This window comes from Canis lupus, chromosome 6, assembly GCF_048164855.1.
Source record: "Canis lupus baileyi chromosome 6, mCanLup2.hap1, whole genome shotgun sequence".
Lineage (NCBI taxonomy): Eukaryota > Metazoa > Chordata > Mammalia > Carnivora > Canidae > Canis > Canis lupus.
This window is the reverse complement of record NC_132843.1, coordinates 17072004-17097153: the sequence shown is the minus strand read 5'-3', so window position 1 is coordinate 17097153 and position 25150 is coordinate 17072004. Positions and strand designations below refer to the sequence as shown.

The window sequence follows — 25150 nt, the reverse complement described above, 5'->3', positions numbered from 1 at the left end:
AAAAATACATTTTACATAATCAAACATGTGAGAAACACACATTGTGCTTTGTCATAGCCAAAATATCAAAAACCAAGTAAGTGAGCAATGATCTCAGTCAGTGGCACTCTGTTCACAACCTAAAGACTCAGTGCTTACATTCTTCTTAATTTTATTCTTGATAGTTTCAATTACTCCAGCCTCTTCACTTTCACACAGCTTCTCTGTCGTCTTTAAGTCATCACACGCCAACTGCATTTTTTCTTCTTCAAATGTCATCATGGCGTTCTTCCAAGAAAAAAAGTAAGGAAAGAATGAATGAATCAGTAAGCATTGGAAAATTTAGGTGATTTATTACAACAAAATACCAAGCTAGGAGAAAAAAAAAAAAACATTCAAATTATTTGTTGCAAGTAAAAAGAATTGGAATGTTACCGTGAGCCCTAATCATCTCCAAAGACTATAATCTCAATATAAAATAAGAATATACCGGGCAGCCTGGGTGGCTCAGCAGTTTAACACCACCTTTTAGCCCAGGGCCTGATTCTGGAGACCTAGGATTGGGTCCCACGTCGGGCTCCCTGCATGGAGCTTGCTTCTCCCGCTGCCTGTGTCTCTGCCTCTCTCTCTCTCTCTCTCTGTCTCTCATGAATAAATAAATAAAATCTTAAAAAAAAAAAAAAGAATATACCTCTATCACACCTACATGAAAAAAATAGAGGGTAATAAAGGTTCTTGCAATTACTGTTCTATGACCTTTTTTGTTGCTATTGAACACAGTAACCAAAGCCCTGTAAAATTTCTGACTGGTCCACTTCATTCAGGTGGTTTTTGTTTTTGTTTTTTAGATTGTATTTATTTATTCATGAGAGAGAGGTGGGGGGGGCAGAGGGAGAAGCAGGCTCCATGCAGGAAGCCTGATGTGGGACTCAACCCCAGGACTCCAGGATCACGCCCTGGGCTGAAGGCAGGCACTCAACTGCTGAGCTACCCAGGGATCCCTCATTCAGGTTTTATATCGGTGTCCCACTGCAAAGTTCATTCTGCCCACACGTGGACCCCTGGCTCCATCAAGTACTGTGCTAATGAAACGTCAGCTAGTAGGTAGGTCTTGGAAAACACCGGTCTTTTCAAGGACAGCAATTTCAATGGGTTCTCTTATTTGGAATTATATAACACTGTCTGTCCATGGTGAAAAATTTCACTGACAGCCTGGTAGGTTTTTCCAGGCCATATCTGATTGGGTAGGGGCAACCCTTTCTCTGCCAAAAACCTGATACTTTCACGAGTGGAACGGAGATTTCTGAGGTTATGGATGAGTCATAGCAGCAGAGACATGATACTTGGCTCTTGGAAGGCTTAAAGAACTCATTGGAGCTGGCTCTCCACCATGCCCTATCCATTCAGCAAGCCCTCCCCCCTTGGCATTCGAGGCCTCCTCCTTGGTAAGACTGCAATATACTCTCCCCCTGTAGCCAAACTAGATCACAGCCACCTTTGCCCAAGCACCCCACTGCTGGGCAAACAGACTCCAGCCTTGCTACAGCGTCTCTCCCTACCTTTCTCCTCCACCCAGCCAACCCTCGCTGCCTTTATAGTTAAGTGGGTACTCATGTGATTTCCACAGAGTACCGTAAAGTCCAATGATGCTATGTTTTCTTATCAACAGCAAGCCTTAAAAATTTGTGTTGAATCCCCTGGCAAAAAGAGGAAATAAATAGTTTGAATGAAAATCATGTCACCAGAAGCTGGCCTGGTACCTGAGGCTGGGCACTGGCAGCCTGCACAGGACACACCAGTTTGTGGACATCTTCCTAGATCTGAAATCCAAATGTTTTTTCTATTTTACTTCACTTGATCTCTACACGATATTAATTATAAATATATATATATACAAACACACACACACACATATATTTGCTATTTTACCATTCTATGATAGCTTTTTTAAATTATGTATTTGAAAGTGATTTATACGTGATGTTATATGTATTTCTGGAAAAGAGCATCCAATTTTCTACGTTTAACACCTGCAACCTATTCCTTCAATTCCTAAATACTAATATTTAAAAATATAATAGTAACTAATAAATTTCAGCTCTAATTTAACTTGCTTTCCAGTCCTTATTTAATAATTTTAGAGCAGGGATCCCTGGGTGGCGCAGCGGTTTGGCGCCTGCCTTTGGCCCAGGGCGCGATCCTGGAGACCCGGGATCGAATCCCACGTCGGGCTCCCGGTGCATGGAGCCTGCTTCTCCCTCTGCCTATGTCTCTGCCTCTCTCTCTCTCTCTCTGTGACTATCATAAATAATAAATAAAAAAAAAAAATTAAAAAAAAAAAAAAATTTTAGAGCAAACCTTTAGTATCCAAAGTCTGACCTTTTTTTTTTTTTTTTTTTTTAACTGCTAATGCAGGGATACCTGGGTCGCTCAGTAGTTGAGCGTCTGCCTTTGGCTCAGGTCATAATCCCTGGGACCTGGGATGGAGTCTCGCATCAGGCTCCCTGCAGGGAGCCTGCTTCTCCCTCTGCCTATTTCTCTGCCTGTCTCTTATGAATAAATAAATAGGGATCCCTGGGTGGTGCAGCGGTTTGGCGCCTGCCTTTGGCCCAGGGCGCGATCCTGGAGACCCGGGATCGAATCCCATATCGGGCTCCCGGTGCATGGAGCCTGCTTCTCCCTCTGCCTGTGTCTCTGCCTCTCTCCCTCTCTGTGACTATCATAAGTAAATAAATAAAAATTTAAATAAATAAATAAATAAATAAAATCTTTTTTTAAAAAATCGCTAATGCAGTTTTATTTTTTGGAAAGGTCTTTCCAAATTTATTTTTTTTTTAATTTTTATTTATTTATGATAGTCACAGAGAGAGAGAGAGGCGCAGAGACACTGGCAGAGGGAGAAGCAGGCTCCATGCACCGGGAGCCCGATGTGGGATTCGATCCCGGGTCTCCAGGATCGCGCCCTGGGCCAAAGGCAGGCGCCAAACCGCTGCGCCACCCAGGGATCCCTCCAAATTTATTTTTATTTAAAAAAATTGATTGGAGAAAAACAGTACTCTGGAAAGTATAAGCATTTTATTTTTATTTTTTAAGATTTTATTTATTTATTCATGGTAGACAGAGAGAGAGAGAGAGAGAGAGAGAGAGGCAGAGACACAGGCAGAGGGAGAAGCAGGCTCCATGCCGGGAGCCAATGCAGGACTTGATCCCAGGACTCTAGGATCACACCCCGGGCCAAAGGCAGGCGCCAAACCGCTGAGCTACCCAGGGATCCCCAGCATTTTATTTTTTACATTGAGGAATACAAGATATCTCACAGGTCTTGATTGATATGCAAAACTTTATTCCACTTTTAAATGCTAAAAGATGTGTATCTATAGGGGGGCCTGGGTGACTCAGTCGATTAAGTGCCCGACTCTTGATTTCGACTCAGGTTATGATCTCAGGGTCATGGGATGGAGCCCCACATCAGGCTCTGCGCTCAGCAGGGAGTCTGCTTGAGATTCTCTCTCTCCTTCTGCCCACCCCCTCCAACACTGCATGAGCATATGCTTTCTCTAAAATAAATAAATCTTAAAAATAAAAAAATTAAAAATCTGTATTTATACAGCTAGCAACTTTAAGACATACTTTATATACCTGTTTCTTTCACACCAATACCTCTCCCCATACCAACTTACCAAAAAACTGACGAAGCTGGCTCCGAAACTCATTAATGGGCTATGGTTTCTGTTAAGGAAACAAAATAAAATTATTTTTAATGTATATTTTTTATAAACATTTGATATATTAGGATCATTATAGATTCCTAATAATTGGACAGACAGTAAGGTCTTAAAGCTGATAAAATTACACTAAGAAAGAGGCACCTGTGTGGCTCAGTCAGTTAAGCATCTGACTTGATTTAGGCTCAGGTCATGATCTCAGCATCATGAGATTGAGCCCTGAGCCAAGCTTTGTGCTAGAAGTGGCACCTGCTTGAGATTCCCTCTTCCTCTGCCGTTAATCCCCTTTCTCTCCCCTTCTCTCAAAAATGGGAAGGGGAAGGTGAAGAGGAAGGGGAAGGGAAGAGGAGAGAAACCTGGCCAATTCTTCAAAGCAAGGTGCACAAGAAAGTCAAATTATAAGAGACTGCTTTAAGTAAACCAACCTGACATCTGCAAACACGTGACCAAGAGAAGATGATTAATATTCATTTTAAAAAATGCAAAATATATTCAAAACTTTACACACATAAAATACCATTTTTAAAGTAGATCAGAGGGTTTTACCAGAGCCAACCTTGCAAATTCACTCATTCCATCTAAAGAACTTCAAGAATGCCTCCCTAGAGTCAGACACTCTCCCACTGTAATACAGTCATTAGTGAATTACATACGTAAGCCAAAAAGAAACCAAATCAAACTACCAATTCAAAAGATACAGGAATATAAACTTTCCACTTCAAATTCACAACCAGTACAAAATCTAAATCTCTATAAATTGTGCTAAAAGAAAAAACAAATGGTAATTGCCTTCTTAAAGAAAAATAACTTTACTGATTTTTTTAATTATGTACATAGCATATGGTCATCCTAAAAAAGGAAAGAATAATGCATTTAGTCAATCCCCTACGGAAATTTAGTTTGGGTCCAAAGAGTGTGTGTGTTTGGGGGTGGAAGTGGGGAGGACATGCACATTTATATGTATATGTACATATACACATATATCCAATGTGTGTATCAGATGAGCATCTTTGTCCATATATCTCTTCAGGCAAGTCCAAATACGTTCTTGGGATAAATTGTTAGAGATGGCATTCCTGAGTCAAATAGTATGCACATCCATTTTCATCTTGGAGGCAGAGGGGAGGGAGGGAGAGAGAGTAGAGGGAGTAGGGAAGGAGAAGATGCATTAAGGAACCTGATTTATTTGGAATATTAGCTTTTTGCTACATTTTTTCCCCATCTTTTTAGTACTTACTCAAATTCTACAATGAATAATAATTTGTTTACCCTCACCTAATAAGGATATTAAACTAACAAGAAAAAAAGCAGGAAGATCAACTCATTAGTGAGGAATGCCCTGCTAGCATTCACGTCCATAAGCAGGCTAAAGCTGGGCATCCAGAGAACACTGTGGAGTCAGCCATCCCTCCTCTGCAGCAGAGCAGATGGCAATCTTCCCAGCCCACAGCTCTGCATGGACATACCATGATAGCCTCTCAACCTAATTTGGTTTGCCTATACTGTCCCCTCTAGGATGTCATTTTCTGCCTCTTATTCCTTATCATGCCTTACACACAACAGGCATTCAACAATTATGAATCAGTAAAGGAATGAAAGAGAACCCTGCCTTTCAGGAACATTTTATTTAAGCCCTGACGAGTATGGCTTTTCCCCTTTCCTTGCTTATATGTTAGCTACTTGGTCATCTGAAAAATGAAAGCAGCTGAAACCAGGGCCTGGTGTTGCTATATGTGCTTCTTGTTCTTGACTAAAATTAGGTTTCTGAGAGCCAAGGCTATTAATTATTCATGGTATCCTAGCCTCACCCTCAGTACTTCACATACCATCATAGGTGAAAAAACAGCCCAGTGGGAACCCTCTTCCCTCTCCGATGTACAGTCTCTGCAAACTCCACAGCATCTGGTACATTAGACAGTGTACGTGGTATAATAAACCGATCAATAAACACACACTGGCTCATATGCTGCACAAAGACCTGCTGTTTTAAGAATTTAACAAGTTTCACTTGACTTTTTAAGCCTATGTTAATTTATCTCATCTTGATTATTTTGGCCCACAAATGTGTTTCTACATAAAACTTACTCATTTTGGGGATTTGGAAATGTTCCCAAAGAATACAAGTATTACTTTAAAGTTGAAGCTAAGAAAAGAGAAGGAAAAGGCTCCTAGCTCACCTCAATATGCTCATATTGGGAACCAATAAATGACCCAAACAGGAGGGCAGTGAGGGTATTATGTAAAGACTGAATATAAAGGTAAGCATTAGAACCAAAATGCAGGGGATCCCTGGGTGGCTCAGTGGTTTGGAGCCTGCCTTTGGCCCAGGGCATGATCCTGGAGTCCTGGGATCGAGTCCCACATCAGGCTTCCTGCGTGGAGTCTGCTTCTCCTTCTGCCTGTGTCTCTGCCTCTGTCTCTCATGAATAAATAAATAAAATCTTAAAAAAAAAAAAGAACTAAAATGCAAAGCTTCCTAAATACTAGAAGACATAAAAGTGAACAGAGGTGAAGACAAGCAAAATATATTAGATGGTATAAACCTCCCTTATTTAAAAGAAGGAAGGATATAAATATAAAGATATATACAATTTGCTAATTTTGAAAAAAAAGTTGGAATAACCTATGCATTAAAAAAAAAAAAAAGGATTCCTAACAAGGTGAGATAAGGAATAGGGAAGAAGAAACAAGGATAGAAACAAAGCTTTTTTGTAGATACTTTGTTTTGTAGTTTAGACTTCGGAACTATGTAAATATTGCCCATAATATCAAATTTTAATAATGGGATCCCTAAAATGTAAAATTAATGCAAATCAAGCTGGTAAAATAACCACACAGAACTATTCCAAGTGACATTACAACATAATAATCTGACAGTGCATTTTTATTATGAAATACCCTTAAAAACAGACCGTAGAAAATGGCAAAAAATTTGTTTTCAGTAATCATATTCTCACCAGTCAACTTGGTATTGTCATCCTAAGGCTGCTGGGGATGTAGTTTGTGATAAAGCAACGCATAGGTATGTTGGTGTTTGTTAGGACTCAGGGCTTTGTGCATCGGAAAAAGAATGAAGTTAATTAAAAATCCTATAGTCTAGAATATGAACTTACTGGTTTTATCTCTAAAAAAATACCTATTTTCTGTCTACTGAAAAAGCCTAGAAATAACACCACCAGTAGCACTGAGCATGCCCAGCACCCTCTCTAATACATTAGGTAAAAGAGACTGTGGCTTCTTGAAGAAATGGCTGATTCCAGGTCAAGGGTAAGAAATGTTCAAGAGGAGCATGGAATATAGCAGAAAGCAAGGAAGCTTAAAAATTATATTAGGTTCTTTTTTTTTTTTAATTTTTTATTTATTTATGATAGTCACACAGAGAGAGGCAGAGACACAGGCAGAGGGAGAAGCAGGCTCCATGCACCGGGAGCCCGACGTGGGATTCGATCCCAGGTTTCCAGGATCGCGCCCTGGGCCAAAGGCAGGCGCCAAACCGCTGCGCCACCCAGGGATCCCATATTAGGTTCTTAAAGATATTCCCACTATGCAAACATGGAACAATCTAATCCCTAATGAGGGTATAAACAGCAATGGATTGAAACCTCAAATAAGATTAAACTCTAAATTCATAATGGTACTCTTAATTAAAAAACAAAACAAAACAAAAAACAAAAAACAACAACAACAAAAAAAAACACCTCCCTGTTTGTCTATGGAAGATCCTAAGGAACCAACTCATTGTTTTGGAAACTGATTTTAACAAAAGAGAAGAAATAACCATTTACCCTGTCTTTTCTCTGAGGACTCAGATTAATGAATTAGTTGGGTGGGAGGACAGTCTTTTTACATAAATATCCTGGGATAATAAATGAGAAGCAAAGATAGAATCAATGTTTCATTTTGCAGCTCCTAATGGAGTAATGGATATGGCCACTGACCAAAGAGAGAAAGGAACATATTAAATACCACCATGCTGATATAATCAGCAATATCCAAGCTATGGGATACCACAGAACAAAAATCCTAGACTCACCAGCAACACTAAAAAAGTATATGGGGGGATAAAAGAACTGAAAAAGAATTTCTGAAATAAAAGGTATAAAATACAACAGACACTTAAAGACACAGACACATCAAACTATATACATATATACACACATACACACATATATACAAACCAGTAACAATTACAATATGAAACAAAAATCACAATAGCACCAAATCACTAATTATCTAAGGATGCATCTAACAAAGATGTATAATACTGCTGCACTGAAAACTCAAAACATTGCTAAAAAAAAATAAATAAATAAAAGACCAGGGTTTTTTAACACTTTGGGTCAGATATTTTTTTCTCATGGGGGCTGTCCTATGAGTTGTAGGATGTTGGGCAGCATCCCTATCCTCTATCTATAAGATGCCAGTAGCACACGCCACTCTTCCACCACAGATGTGACAACAAAAATGTCTCCAGACACTGTCAAATATCCTCTGGGGGCAAATCAACCTGAACTGAAAACCACTAATCTCAATACAGAGATATACAATTTTTATGGGTTGGAATTCAGTATTGTTAATTTCACTTAAACTGAACTGTAACTTCAATGCAATCCAAAGCAAAATCTGTGTGTGTGTGTGTGTGTGTGTGTGTGTGTGTGTGTGTATTGAAAAGCTGATTCTAAAATCTACATGGGAAAGAAAACACAAAATGGCCAAATCAAATTGAGGAACAATGACAAAGCTGGATACCTGAGATCAAAACTTAATTAAGAATTTCTGTTTACCCATTAGAGATTTAAAAAAGACAAATCACAGACTAAGAGAAAAAAATTAAATACACTTATCCAACAAAAAGCACATCCTTAGAATATGTAAAGAATTCCTATGAATCAGTAAAAAATGACTACCCTGGCAAAAGTCTTTAATAGGCACGACACAAAAGAGTTTATCTTAAAGTCAATAAGGTAATTATTAAAAAGTGCTGAAAAGGAAACACTTTATCAGGGAAATACAAAGTAAAGCCACAGTGAGATACCACTACTCTCCCATCAGCTTGGCCATACTTGCAAGGACTAACAATATCAAGTGTTAATGAGAATGTAAAATAACTAGAACTCTCCTACGTGGCCCTGCAATATCTACGAAAGCTAAACATGTGCTTACCCTGTGATCCAGTAACTGCGCTGCTCAGTATATATATGCACACACAACAGAACTGAATTAGTATGCCCTCAAAGGTATGTATGGCAGGTTAATGGTAGTATTCATAATAGCCTCAAACTGGAACCAACAGAATGGATCAAATAATTACAGTATATTCATTCAACGAAATAGAGTAGTTCACAGCTACAAGGAAGGACAGACTACTGCTAAATATAACAACATGAATCAATTCCATAGACAATGTTGAGTGAAGAAAGCCAGACACAAAAGAGCATATGATTCCATTGATATAAAGTTCATAACCACTGTCCTGACTTCTGTCATCAGAGGGGTGATTACTGACTGAGTAGGAGCCCTGGAATGCTGGAAAGATTCTATAACTTTATCTGGGCTTAAGTAGTTACTTAAGTAGTAGTGATGTTCATAAATGTATACACTCTTCAGTGTATGTAAGCTTTTCCTCATGAAAAAGAAAAAAATTAAAAAGCAAAAAATCAGATAAATGATCATCGAAGGCATTTGATTATATCAGTGAATTATTAATTTATTAGGTATGGCTACATTTTAAAAAATATTTTTAGAGATGCATACAAAAGTATTTATGGGTGAAATGATGACTGGGATTTGCCTCAAATACAAATTGAGATAAGAGTATTAAAAGAGAGCTGAAGTATGACTGGCCATGACTTAAGGCTGGCATACGGAAACATGAGACTTGATTATACTATTTTATGTACCTAAGAGGATGTAGGATATTTTTAAAAGAAAAAGTTAAAAAGCAAACACAAATCAAAATCTTCTGCAAAAGAGGTCTTTTGGAATCCTGTTTTTTTTTTTTTTTTTTAAAGATTTTTACTTATTTATTTGAGTGACAGCATGAACTGGGGTTGGGGGAGGCAGAGGGAGAAGACGACTCCTCGCTGAACAGGGAGCCTGACATGGGGCTTGATCCCCAGTCTCTGAGATCATGACCTGAGTCGAAGGCAGACTTAACTTTCTGAGCCACCCAGGCACCCCTGGAATCTTTTTTGATGAGAAGTCTTCTTATGGTCATTGCCATTGTTTGCTTTCTGAAAATGAACCACCAGTAGTAATAAAATGGCTCTAGATTTTTCTCTCTGTATATGGAGTCTCCCAAAGACAGAAAACCTGTTGCAAATACCAAGGAATAACTGATCATCTTTCCCTCAATTCATCAATACTGCCAAAGTTTAAAAAACATTTATCTAGAATATTAAAACCTGAATTGATGAAAATTTTATTTTCTGAAACACAGTGGAAGAAAATGTATGCATTTGACTTTTTTCTTTTTTAAAGATTTTATCCATTTATTCATGAGAATACACAGAGATCCCGACGGGGGACTCGATCCTGGGTCTCCAGGATCACGTCCTGGGCTGAAGGCATCACCAACTATGCATTTGACTTTTAAAGAAATCTTTTTTCCATTAAATAAATGGGTATAATTACTTTGTCAGTCCCTAACTGAATATGCTTTTTCAAATGTGGTTTTAATCTCCTAAAATAGTGGCAAATGATTGGAATTTTTAAAATTTTTTTATTTTTGTGAAAATGTTTTCTATTTACATGATGTTGGGACGCCTGGGTGGCTCAGCGGTTGAGCATCTGCCTTCAGCTCAGGGTGTGCTCCTGGAGTCCCAGGATCGAGTCCTGCATTGGGGGCTCCCTGGATGGAGCCTGCTTCTCTCTCTGCCTATGTCTCTGCCTCTCTCTATCTCTCTCTGTCTCTGTCTCTCTGTCTCTCTCACAAATAAATAAATAAAATCTTTAAAAAAAAATATTTATGTGATGTTGAGTTCTTAGATGAATTCTCCAAAAGGACTTTTCTTCCCTTCAAACGTGCAAGGAGATTTATTTGACTTTTAGGTTTTTTGTTGTTGTTTTGTTTTTTTGTTTTTTTGTTTTTTTAAAGGCAATCCAGGGCCACCTGAAGCTAATAAGCCATGACAATCATCTTCATCTTTCACTGCATCCCCAAGATCCCAGATTTGAGGGTCAAAGAAATAATCACATAAATTCACTCCCTGCTGCTTTTTAAGGCAGCTGTGCCTTTTCTGTGACCCAGGCTGCTCATGTGACCCACGCTGTTTTAAAAAAAATCACAGTTCCTTGGAGCAGCTGGGTGGCTGGGTTAGGTTAAGTGTCTGACCCTTGATTTTGGCTCACGTCATGAGATCAAGCCACATCTTTCTTCCTCTCCCTCTGTCCTTCCCCTTCTCTTCTCTTAAAAAAACAAAACAAAACAAACAAAAAAAAAAACACAGTTCTAGAGGACAATATGAGCAATTAAGTTACTGAATGCTTCTATAGATGCCTCTCTCCTTGCCTTCAGAAACAAAACTTTTGCTAATAAAACAAGTAATATCTTTTGTTCTGTCTGGTGTCTTCATGGGCTCTAAGGGAACTAAACTGGTTCAGTACTGCATTTTTCTCTCTCAAAGTAAATAGTATAGTGCCAACAGAAGAAAAAAGCTGAGTACATGATGCCATTCATTGCAGCATTATCCAGGGTAGGGAAAGTGTAAGTTTAAAAAACTGTCTACAAAGGGGAAAAGCTTCATGACATTGGATCTGGAAATGATTTCCTGGATATGACCCCAAAGGCACAGGCAACAAAAGTAAAAAATAAATTGGACTATATCAAAATAAAAACTGTACATCAAAGGACATAATCAACAGTGAAAAGGCAATTGCAACCCACAGAACTGGAGAAAATATTTGCAAATTATCTACCTAGTAAGGGGTTAATGTCCACACTATGTAAGTAATTCTTATGACTCAACACAAAAAACAACTCAATTAAAAAGTGGGCAAAAGACAGTTCTCCAAAAAAGATATACAAATAATAAATACATGAAAAGATGCTCAGTATCACTGATCATTTGGAAAATGAAAATCAAAGCCAGGATGAAATACCACCTTACACCCATTATGTGGGCTATTATGAAAGGAAAGAGACAAAATGAATGGGTTAATGAGGACATGGACACTGCTGCACAAGGAAACCCTTGTGCACTGCTGGTGGGGATATAAAATGGTGCAGCCACTATGGAAAACAGAATGGCAGTTCCTTAAAATATCACAAATGAAATTACCCTATGGCCCAGCCCAAAAGAACTGAAATCAGGAACTCAGGTGTTTATACACCCTGTGTTCTCGCAGCATTATTCACAGTAATCAAGAGGTAGAAGCACTAAGGCAGATGAATGGGTAAACAAAATGTACACAAAATATGGTATATCCATACAATGGAATATTATTCAGCCTAAAAAAGGAAGGAAACTCTGGGGCATCTGGGTGGCTTAGTTAGTTAAGCATCTGCCTTTGGTTCAAGGTTGTGATCTCAGGGCCCTAGGATTGAGTCCCACATCGGACTCCCTGCTCAGTGGGGATGCTGCTCCTGCTCTCTCTCTCTCTCTCTCTCTCTCTCTGGTTTGCTCTCTCAAATAAATAAATAAAACCTTAAAAAAAAAAAAAAAAAGGGAAGGTAACTCTGACTCATGCTGCAACATAGATGAATCCTGAGGATGTTATGCTATATGAAATAGGGCAGTTATAATAAAGTACTGTATGACTCTACTCATATGAGGTACCTACAGTAATCAAATTGAGAGAGAAGAATGGTAGTTGCCAGGGGCTGGGGGCAGGGAGGAATGAGGAGTTGTTTAACGGGTACAGGGTTTCAGTTTTTGTAATATGAAGAGTTCCGGAGATGGATCAAACCACAGTGTCAATGTATTTAACTAAATGGCACACTTAAAAGTGGTTTAAAAGGAAAATATTATGTATATTTTATCACAATCAAAAAATTTCTGAAAATGGACAGAAAGCTTGCAGTAGAATAACCTAGAAAAAAATGGCTATGACAGAATGTGATGTAAAAACAAAAGTTCCATGTACACTATGTTCCAACACATAGAGACAATCAAAAAATGAAAATACTTGTTGTGGGAGAGGGCAATAAGATTAATGGTGATTTTATTCAATGATAAGTATATGTATGTGGGCGGATAAACAATCACGATTAAGCTGCAGTAATCATGTTTCAATAACGTCATTGAGGACATTCTCCCTACATTTAGATACCTTTTAGAGGGAAAAAACCGCATCATTTAAGTCAATTTACTTGTTCTAAATACTCCATGATTCAGTTGTTGCTTTGATACAATTTCTCAACAGAATATATCATCCAGCCAACCAAACAGAATAATGGGGCGATTCAAGAGCAAAAGAGACAAAGCTGCTTGCGTGGGAGTGAGTTATTCACGGAGTGGCAGGCTGTGGCCCAGCTCTGCCCAGCTGTGGCCCAGGGTGCTGTTCGCATGGGGCCAGGAGACAAACGGTCGCAAATGGAGAGAGAGATGCTTATAGGAGGTTACTTCCCAAAACAGTCTCTGATTGTTTTCCAGAAATGAATGCAAATGATTTAGAGATTGCTTTTTATAGTATCTATATAAGTAAGATTTTTTTTTAATTTTTTTTTTTATGATAGTCAGAGAGAGAGAGAGAGAGAGAGAGAGAGAGAGAGGCAGAGACACAGGCAGAGGGAGAAGCAGGCTCCATGCACTGGGAGCCCAACGTGGGATTCGATCCCGGGTCTCCAGGATCGCACCCCGGGCCAAAGGCAGGCGCTAAACCGCGGCGCCACCCAGGGATCCCTATAAGTAAGATTTTTAAATGCATCCTCTCCAAAATATTAAAAAGAAAGATGCAGCAGCAAGCAAGCAAGCAAGCCAATAGGCCAAATGGAATCACAGGGTTTCTTGCTTTTTGAATTATTGCATTTTTTTTTCATTTTTAACAGTGAAATCTTCCCTCTATCATGCTGACTCCTCCCACCCAGCCAAGAAAAATAGATAAACTCCTTATTATAAGGCCTTCTGACAAAAGCAGAGTTAAAAACTAAAATATGCTGAAATCAATACAAAATAGATAAAGCTTCGAACTGTTTAAATTTCATAGGACACTGGCCATCTGAATATGGAACTCATAACTTGTACTTGTGTCCCCTGGGCTATTCTCACAATTTCACTGTCCTGTGTTTCCAAGTCCTCTTTTGAGTACACTGTGTTAACAATCAACAGAGAAGATTAATTTGGCTGCTTTGCAATGAACTATGTTTTCCGAATAGACTGTACTTTTTTTAAAAAGATTATTTATTTATTTATGTGATAGAGAGACCACAAGCAGGGGGAGTGGCAGGCAGAGGTGGAGGGAGAAGCAGACTCCCCACTGAGCAGGGAGCCTGATGCAGGGCTGGATCCCAGGACCCTGGAATCATGACCTGAGCCGGAGGCCCCTTAACCGACTGAGCTACCCAGATACCCCTGAATTTACTTTTTGACACCATTTAGAAATAAGAAACCATGATGGTGAGCTAGCTGAAGGGCTTGGTCTTCATCTAAAGATGCTACAGCAACAAGAGAGAAAGAAGTGCCTGGCCTGCCAGGGCCAAAGATCAGGACAGTTTTTATCACTCGCCATTAACTAAAGAAACTGAAGATTCATCTCCACGCCTACCATGACAGCAACGAGGAACAGCAACATTTCCAACCCCTTGTTCTTGTTGCATTTACTCAACAAATGTGCATGAGAGCACCTCTTCCCTGTGCAGAAAAGGGAATGGTGCCTCTGTAGTGATGAGGGAAAAGCTCTAGCCCATGAATCCAGGAAGGAAAATACATTCTTCCCTCAGGTGGCAGCTGAGGAAAATAGAGGTAAAAAAGTACATTTGAAAGGTTTTTCTTGACAGGATTTATAATAGTTATTAAGAACACTTTTCAAAATGAATAACCGAATTGATTCTGAAAGTATCTTAGTTAAAAAAGTCCTACAAAGGGTTCCTTCATGTATGACACAAGGCATCCCTAGAGGTATCATATATGAATGGAGAGCACGGGTACAAAGTTCCCTTTTGAAGCTTGTTATGAATCAGATTATAGTATAAAAATAAATATCTGTTGGGGCGCCTGGGTGACTCAGTCAGTTAAGCATCTGGCTCTTGATTCAGCTCAGGTCATGATCTCAGGGTTGTGAGATCGAGCCCCAGGTCAAGCTCCATGCTGGGTGCAGAGTCTGCTTGGGATACTCTCTCTCCCTCACTCTCTCCCCTTCCCTCCTCCAGCCCCTTGGGCTCATGCTTGCTGTCTTAAAAAAAAAAAAAAATCATTATCTGTCGTTTTTTTGAAAGTTCAGTCACTTCCATAGGAATAGCAGTGGATCTATCCCATTTACTTTTCATCCTCCAGGCCTATGTACCTCACTGCTCCACATTCCTAAGTCTCTAAGATAAATTTCCTATTTTAAAGCAGCTTCCTGGAATGTATAGCTGACTGAGCCTGTTCAGTGAGGGGTTAAACTGTCAATCCTATCCAAGTCAAACAATTATGAGAGTGATTAAGAAATCAGGCCCAACCATAAACTATACAATTTACTATCAAAGTCAAAGAAATAATAGATGGCTTTCATGTCAGTCTTTTCATTCTTCAACAAATTTAGATTTAAGAGAAAGCCATAAATTTTATTTATTTTTAAAGATTTTATTTGCAAAGGAGCAAGAGCAAGAGAGCACAAGCAGGGGGAGGGGCAGAGGGAAAGGGAGAAGCAGACTCTCCACTAGGCAGGGAGCCCGATGTGGGGCTTGATCCTAGGACGTTGGGATCCTGACCTGAACCAAAAGCAGATGCTTAACCGACTGAGGCACCCAGGCACCCCCATAAATTTTTTAAAAACAAAGATGTTTTTTAAAAGGATAATTTTAAAATCATGCACCAAAGTCTTAATTAGATAATGTTCTGCAGTTTAAAAGAAAGTAAACGAGAAGTGATGTCTTTAACACATAGGGCTGAAAAATTCTAACAAATCTACTTTTGTTTCATTCATCCACTCAAAATATACTCATTGCACACCAAATATACAGTAGGCACTGTGCTATGCAGTGAAGAAACAAAGATGAATGAGAACACACAACTGTTCAAGGAACCTAAAAAGTCCAGTTTGGAAGCCGCTGAAAACATTCCAGTAATAATAAATGGTGCTAGAAAGTGGGCAGATGGGTGCTGCTTTTACACAAAGCCATCCTTTGTCACCCTATTTTTCGTGGATGAATGAGGCTCCCTCTAACACTGTACTTGATGACATCTAAAAGAAGCTACTTGCCATTTTCATTTCCTCTTCTCTAGTGTTTTTAGAAAGGACATATTAATAAACTCCAATCACCCTCTTCCACATCTCTATAATTCTCTGCAGAGAAAGATTTGGTATTTGCCCTGTTATTTGTCTGCATAAACATAAGCTCCGAGAGTGGGAATACTATCTCTGCATGTGTACCTGTCCGGACCACACAGACAGAACCTGGCACACAGACAGGCCCCCAGTATAAATCTGTTTAACAGACCAACCATCTCCTGCAGAATACATGCTTCACAACATTTCATCTAATGGACCTTTCTCCCCAGCTTCCAAAAAATTACCATACATAAGGCTGTCCTCAACCTGAGCCCATCAAAACCACTTTCACTAACAAAAAATACATGTGCCTGCTTCCTTTACCAGAAAGGAGCAGTGGGGGAATTTCGTGGAAAGCCTCTATTCTTACTCTTCAAACACAGTTCAAAGCATGATCCTTGGGGAACTTTCTATCTAAAAGACAGCGTGTGTCTGAAAACAATTATCACAGTCACTTAGTTTATGGCCGAGCGTGTTTGTCTTCTGCTCAGACTTGCACTATGGTAGGGCCTCTCTTCTTGGAGATATGGGAGCCTGAAGTGCACCACCCGCTGGCCACTGGGACACTGCGCTTCTGGTGAGGGACACTTCTAGACCAGGGAAATGCCAGTCCCCAGCAATGTCTGCACTCACAGCCACTGGAGTGTCTGTGTACTTTTGTAACAGGATGCAGCCTTGCCTCTTACCAGAAAATGACTTTGTAGTCCACCAGCTGGTGTCAAGAAGCCATGAAAGACTACTGAAAGCAGTGTAGCCATCAGCTTATGGCAAGCATGGGAGGGCTTGGGGTAGGGGGCAGGTTGAGACTCAGTCTCCACCTCACATGGAGACAAAATACACAGGGTCTTGGTCATTTCCTACACCTTGATGTCCTAATTATCTACAAACAGAGGATTCATAAGCCACTATATCCAGCACTCTGAAAAAAGCAACTAGGTCCTAGATCTTTACGTCCAATGGACAACTGTTCTGATGGATACATTTTTAGATGTATGGACATTAAGAATGCATCTCCTGCATATGTCAAGATGCCCCTCAAAGCCACTGAACTTATTTAAAATATAAATAGCTCTTATAAGTGCATGGAAAAAACCGGACTTCGCTTTTTAGACTGGTCTCTGGTATCTCGCAAAGGAAATGCTAGCAGATTCAAGGGTATGCCTCTGGACTTGGGGTAGAGGGAGATTTGGGGAACATCTACAAAAGAGAAATGGTGAGCAGGGCAGAGGACACGGAGGGCTTGGCTGGGTCGGAGGCTGGGGAGCCTGAGCTCAGATTGCTGAGTGCCACCTCTCACAGAGCCCCAAATGGTGGCCCGGCACCCAGCCAGCAAAGCCTGTGATGACGAAGAGAAGGAAAGCCTGCAAAAGGGAAATAAAAGCCAAATAAAAGGCAGAGAAACCAGTTTGGCCCTGAGTCCCCATTTTTTAACTTCCAAATGATTTCTTAAACTAGAATTAGTATGACAGACTATTTAGTAAACTGATATTTGTCTTGCTACATGCAAAAGAATGAAACTGGGCCACTTTCTTACACCAGACACAAAAATAAACTCAAAATGGACTGAAGACCTAAATGTAAGACCTGAAACCATAAAACTCCTAGAAGAAAATATAGGCAGTAATCTCCTGGCCTTAACAATATATTTCTGGCTCTGTCTCTCCAGGCAAAGAAAACAAAAGCAAAAATAAACAAGTGGACTACACCAAAATAAAAAGCTTTTGCACAGCAAAGAAAACCATCAACAAGAAGGCAACCTACTAAATGGGAGAAGATACTTGCAAAGGCAATATCCAATAAGGGGTTAATAACCAAAATATATAAAGAACTCCTACCATTCAACACCAAAAAATAATAATAATAATACAAATAAAGACTGGGCAGAGCACGTGGGTATTTTTCAAAGAACACACACAGATGGCCAACAGAGACACATGAAAAGATGCTCAACATCGCTAATCATTAGGGAAATACAAATCAAAACCAATGCGATCTTACCACACACCAGTCTGAATGGCTAGTATAGAAAAGAAAAACCAAGTGTTGGTGAAGATGTGTAGAAATGGGAACTGTCATGCACTGCTGGTGGGAATATAAATTGGTACAGTCACTGTGGAAAACAGTATGGTGGTTCCTCAAAAAAATTAAAAAGAGAAATACCATATAACCTAGTAGGTTCCACTTCTTGATATTTACCCAAAGAAAACAAAAACACCAATTCAAAAGTTACATGTACTCCTATATTTACGGCAGTGTTATTTACAAGAGCTCAGATATGGAAGCAACCAACCTAGGTGTCTGTCAATAGATGAGCAAACAAAGAAGATGTGGAGCACATGCACACATGTGTGCACACACAGTGAAATATTACTTAGCCATACAAAAGAATGAGATCTTGCCAAGCGATGACCTGGAGAACCCAGAGAGCACTACACTGAGATAAGTCAGGAAAAAAAAAAAAAACATATAATTTCACTTATGCATGGAATCTAAGAAACAAAACAAATGAACAAACAAACAAACAAACAAAAATACTCAAATACAGCGAACAAACTGGTGGTTGTCAGAGGGGAAGGGAGTCATAAGTGAAGGGGATTAAGAGGAAAAAACTAACAAAGAGTTATAAAGTAAGCCACGGGAATAAAAAGTATAGCATTGGAAATATAGCCAATAATATTTATCATATGGTGACAGGTGATAACTATGTTTATCATAGTAAGCATTTCATAATGTATATAATTGTTGAATCTCTATGTTGCACACCTGAAATATAATATTGTATGTCAAATATACTTCAACAAAAGTATTTTGAGACAAACAAAATAAAATAGGTTTCCAATTTTATTTCCTTTTATTACTTTATTCTATAAAATTTCCAAGTCAAAATACAATGAGAAGGGAAGATTATGTTCTCTTGCCATGGGCTTTGGCAGACAGGGTTCCCTTGCATGAGTCACTGACCTTCTACTTCTATCCTCACTTAGCTCCTGCACATCTTCCAGGCTCCGGTCCAAAAAATACTGGTTCCAGACCTCCCTTCCTGATCCCTCATATCAAGCTGGAGCCTTCCTCTGGGCTCACACTGCTCCTTGGCCTTCACCCCCAGAGCACTCATGTACTATTATCACTTTTCCCACCTGGATGGTACCCACCCAGCACAGAGTATGGCATCTAGAACGCCCTCGAGGAGTACTTGAATGAATGAATGAATGAGTGAATGAATGAGTGGCATGATAAACAAGCAACTAAAAGGCAGAGAAAGTGCTATCTATAGGTTATTAAAGGTAGCCATGTGATAGGTGAAATTATTTCTTTTTATGTTATAAAGCTATTTTACTCTGTGAAGAAGTTAAACAGTGCCTGGCATATAGCAGTAAAATACAAGTATTTACTGAATGAAGTAAACAAATAATGAATTATTCTAAATACGCAAAAAAATCTTTTCTATGCCTAAGAAATTACTCCTGAAAACAGGATTGATTAATAGTTGTAGTCTCTGGAATATACAAAATGCTTAAAGTGATTTGCTTTTACTGTTAATTCTCCTAATATTCTACAACTGTATTTCTTGAATTGTTCACTTGTATAGGACTCTGAAAAGTATTTATGGTGGCATTATAAAGGCAGCTTCTTAAACTAGGACTCCTTTTATTACATAATTATAAAATTTCTCTTGAGTTGGCAAACATCTTAAGAACTACATAATTAGGGATTGACATGTTCATGTTATCACTATTTTAAATTTTTAACAATTTTAAATTTAACAATTTAAATAACTACATGTAGAATATATTCTTTTTGAAAAATCACAATAGAAAGTAACAAATCTATTTTTTCCTACACACTTGTAGTCAACCACAGACTAAAAGAATTCCCTGCATTTCAAAGTCCAGTTAAGGAAAAAATGAACTCAAGATGGCAATCACTGATATTTCCCATGAAAATGGTATCTAAGAGATACTGTTAAGATTTTTTAATAAACAGGATTACAATACACCAGAAGAAACCAGTAGCTATTCAAAGTTTCACTAAAATGAATTGCTATTCCAGAAGAATAGAGGTAGAAAAGATTACGTTTTAACAAAAACTCTACATTTAATTCAAATGTTTATCACATCACCCTTTTTAGAACAAGTAACTCAAATCAGAATGGTCTAGGCCTTAAGTTTCTCACTCGTACCAGTATGACTGCCTCCAGGCTATGTGCAGCCTTGCATAAATGAAAAAAGGCAGCAAGTAGAAACACATTTATTTAAGAAGTGAGAAATAGGGTAACTCAGCTGAATTTAACAAAAGCTATTCACATTCACAAACTCTTAAATGCTTAGGCAACTATCAGTATCTTAGAGTTTATCAAGTATTTCAAAAATCAGAACATGATATAACATATTTGGGAGAGTATACATATCAAACTTACTGGCTTATTAGTCTCGCACAAATTTACTAAACTATAAAGCTACATTTATTTCTGTTCCAGGGGAGGCATTATCAGACCACAAAATCATACATATATGTAACAGATAAAACCTATCTACAAGAGATTCTGTTCAATGGAATGAATTTTTTTTTCTGCCAGGTTAAAGTTGTTGTGATGATATTTGGGAAAGCTATCATGCAGATAAAAACAAACAGGTGATGTATAAAATGAACATAGCTAAATGATTAAGTCAGTGTTCTACTTTGTATTGTTTCCATATCTACAGTGGTCCTGTCTCCAATATAGAGCTATTATATTTTACAACGATCTGTTAGGATTCCAAATATTAACACCAGGAGGGACTTCCTTCTTTAGCTGTTTTATTAAAAAGTATCAAATATTTCCTGTGAGTCCAGTGTTGAACTATCATGGAAATAGAAAGTGACCCCTTGCTCTAGATTTTCTGAAGAAATGCAGTGTATAAAATATTGACCATTCGCTTTTCTATTAAAATGTGTCTTATTACCAAAAAAAAAAAAAAAAGGTATCAAATAAAGCTACATATAAGAAAGAGTTTGTTTGGCTTTCCTGTTTTTGTGATAATACAGGCTTTCCCCTCTGCACCATCTGTCTTCCTGCTACAAAAGGAAAGAAGGAAGAGGGGGAAGGTGGGTGGAAGGGAGGGGGGAGATAGGGAAAAAAAATACTGTCAGTCTAAGAATGATACAGATGCCATGATTTCTGAGAAGAAAAAAACAGCTTTCAATACACATCAAGGTTGAATAAGTTGTATAACCATAAAAAACTCACAATTTAAGAAAGGAATTCTAGGCTTAACACATCTTTTTAAACTGCGGGGTTTATTAAGCTGAGGGTATGAGCAGGGCAGTATGAATGTTATGCTAAAGTTCTATGTAATTTTGAAGCTGATATTGAGACATCTAAACATGTCAGTAACAAATATCCATTAAATTTTGTGATATAAAAGTCAAATTATTTAAAGTTAAAAGAAAACACATTCAAACGGATTTTTTTCTGAAGTATGGTGGACCCATTACTTTGCTCGTATGCATTCAAACACACAACATTACAGTGACTGATGGGAATGAAAACTTGCAAACCTTTTGGAAAGTTCTTTCAAGAAAATTAAAAATAGGTCTGAGTATCTACCCTATGAAAAATGAAATGCAGAAAAACAATTTTACACAAAGATGCTCACTATAGCAGTCATCAAAAACCTCCCAAGACACAAAAGTCCAGGGCCAGATGGCTTCCCGGGGGAATTCTATCAAACATTTAAAGAAACAATACCTATTCTACTACTAAAGCTGTTCAGAAAGATAGAAAGAGATGGAATACTTCCAAACTCGTTCTATGAGGCCAGCATCACCTTAATTCCAAAACCAGACAAAGACCTCACCAAAAAGGAAAATTATGGACCAATATCCCTGATGAACATGGCAAAAATTCTCAACAAGATACTAGCCAATAGGATCCAACAGTACATTAAGAAGATTATTCACCATGACCAAGTGGGATTTACCCTGGGATGCAAGGCTGGCTCAACACTCGTAAAGCAATCAATGTGATTGATCATACCAGCAAGAGAAAAAACAAGAACCACATGATCCTCTCAATAGATGCAGAGAAAGCATTTGACAAAATACAACATCCATTCCTGATCAAAACTCTTCAGAGTGTAGGGATAGAGGGAACATTCCTCAGCATCTTAAAAGCCATCTACGAAAAGCCCACAGCAAATATCATTCTCAGTGGGGAAACACTGGGAGCCTTTCCCCTAAGATCAGGAACACGACAGGGATGTCCACTCTCACCACTGCTATTCAACATAGTACTAGAAGTCCTAGCCTCAGCAATCAGGCAACAAAAAGAAATAAAAGGCATTCAAATTGGCAAAGAAGAAGTCAAACTCTCCCTCTTCGCAGATGACATGATACTGTACATAGAAAACCCAAAAGCCTTCACCTCAAGATTGCTAGAACTCACACAGCAATTCGGTAGTGTGGCAGGATACAAAATCAATGCCCAGAAATCAGTGGCATTTCTATACACTAACAATGAGACTGAAGAAAGAGAAATTAAGGAGTCAATCCCATTAACAATTGTACCCAAAAGCATAAGACACCTAGGAATAAACCTAACCAAAGAGGTAAAGGATCTATACCCTAAAAACTATAGAACACTTCTGAAAGAAATTGAGGAAGACACAAAGAGATGGAAAAATATTCCATGCTCATGGATTAGAAGAATTAATATTGTGAAAATGTCAATGTTACCCAGGGCAATGTACACATTTAATGGAATCCCTATCAAAATACCATGGACTTTCTTCAGAGAGTTGGAACAAATCATCTTAAGATTTGTGTGGAATCAGAAAAGACCCCGAATAGCCAGAGGAATATTAAAAAAGAAAACCATAGCTGGGGGCATCACAATGCCAGATTTCAGGTTGTACTACAAAGCTGTGGTCATCAAGGCAGTGCAGTACTGGCACAAAAACAGACACATAGGTCAATGGAACAGAATAGAGAACCCAGTAGTGTACCCTCAACTTTATGGTCAACTAATATTCGACAAAGGAGGAAAGACTATCCACTGGAAAAAAGATGGTCTCTTCAATAAATGGTGCTGGGAAAATTGGACATCCACATGCAGAAGAATGAAACTAGACCACTCTCTTGCACCATACACAAAGATAAACTCAAAATGGATGAAAGATATAAATGTGAGACAAGATTCCATCAAAATCCTAGAGGAGAACACAGGCAACACCCTTTTTGAACTTGGCCACAGGAACTTCTTGCAAGATACATCCATGAAGGCAAGAGAAACAAAAGCAAAAATGAATTATTGGGACTTCATCAAGATAAGAAGCTTCTGCACAGCAAAGGATACAGTCAACAAAACTAAAAGACAACCTACAGAATGGGAGAAGATATTTGCAAATGACCTATCAGATTAAGGGCTAGTATCCAAGATCTATAAAGAACTTATTAAACTCAACAGCAAAGAAACAAACAATCCAATCATGAAATGGGCAAAAGACATGAACAGAAATCTCACAGAGGAAGACATAGACATGGCCAACAAGCACATGAGATAATGTTCCGCCCACTGGCCATCAGGGAAATACAAATCAAAACCACAATGAAATACCACCTCACACCAGTGAGAATGGGGAAAATTAACAAGACAGGAAACAACAAATGTTGGAGAGGATGTGGAGAAAGGGGAACCCTCTTACACTGTTGGTGGGAATGTAAACTGGTGCAGCCACTCTGAAAACTGCGTGGAGGTTCCTCAAAAAGTTAAAAATAGACGTGCCCTACGACCCAGCAATTGCACTGCTGGGGATTTACCCCAAAGATAGAGATGCAGTGAAACGCTGGGACACCTGCACCCCAATGTTTATAGCAGCAATGTCCACAATAGCCAAACTGTGGAAGGAACCTCAGTGTCCATCGAAAGATGAATGGATAAAGAAGATGTGGTTTATGCATACAATGGAATATTACTCAGCCATTAGAAACAACAAATACCCACCCTTTGCTTCGATGTGGAGGGACCTGGAGGGTATTATGCTGAGTGAAATAAGTCAATCGGAAAAGGACAAACATTATGTGGTCTCATTCATTTGGGGAATATAAAAATTAGTGAAAGGGAATAAAGGGAAAGGAGAGAAAATGAGTGAAAATATCAGTGAGGGTGACAAAACATGAGAGACACCTAACTCTGGGAAATGAACAAGGGGTAGTGGAAGGGGAGGTGGGCAGGGGGTTGGGGTGACTGGGTGATGGGCACTGAGGGGGGCACTTGGCGGGATGAGCACTGGGTGTTATGCTATATGTTGGCAAGTTGAACTCCAATAAAAAAAATTTTTTAAAAATGTTCGCTGTAGTATTATATATAGTATTGTCGCCAACAAGACCTATTGACCCCCTGAACTCAGGAAACTCCTAGAAGCTTCTTGTAACTGTCCATTTCATCTTTTAGAAACTAAGAAACTGCTAGACAGGAAAAAGAAACATTTGAGGACAGAAAGCTCCTCACAGTTATTTCAGCTTCATTGTAATGTTAAAATCCCCCTCCAAATATTCATGCCCAGCCCAAAATAAAAGGAGCTTGCCTACCTCTGGGTTATTCCTTGTTTGCACAAATAAAGACTGTGAGGGAGCCTCACCAGGTGTAGTCTTTGTAACTCACCAAGGAGCAGATCCACCCTGGCCTGGTAACAGTATCAAGAAATAAGAATACTAGAATGTTGACAAATAAAGATCGTAAAACAAATTACAATATATTTACCTAGCAAAATATTTTACACACACACCCCCAACAGAAAAGAAATGCTTATTACTCCAGTGTGTATGAGAAAGCGTGGGCTCCAGAAAATGGCCCTGAGTTAAAAATCTGAATTCGATCAAGGACTGGCAGTGTGACATTGAGCAGGATATACGAACTTTTAGCCTGTGTTTCTTTACTTAAAATTGTGATATAATGCCTAATTTGGGTTTAATAAGTAAGTCAGTATCTGAAATGCCTATTTTGAAACTTGGCACACAGGAATCGCCCAATGAACAAATACTCTATGACAGGTGAA

At 38.8% G+C, this 25150-nt stretch overlaps 1 protein-coding gene across 1 annotated transcript in view; it reads right to left on the bottom strand.

Moving 5' to 3' along the window:
- TTC39C (tetratricopeptide repeat domain 39C) overlaps window positions 1-25150 on the bottom strand; it is a 111752-nt gene that overhangs the window by 61027 nt on the left and 25575 nt on the right. The window contains exons 2-3 of the mRNA XM_072829082.1: window positions 3660-3708; window positions 139-267 (exon numbers count right to left, since the gene is read on the bottom strand). Of these exons, the coding sequence (XP_072685183.1) occupies window positions 139-267; window positions 3660-3708 (178 nt within the window). The remainder of the gene's footprint in view (window positions 1-138; window positions 268-3659; window positions 3709-25150) is intronic.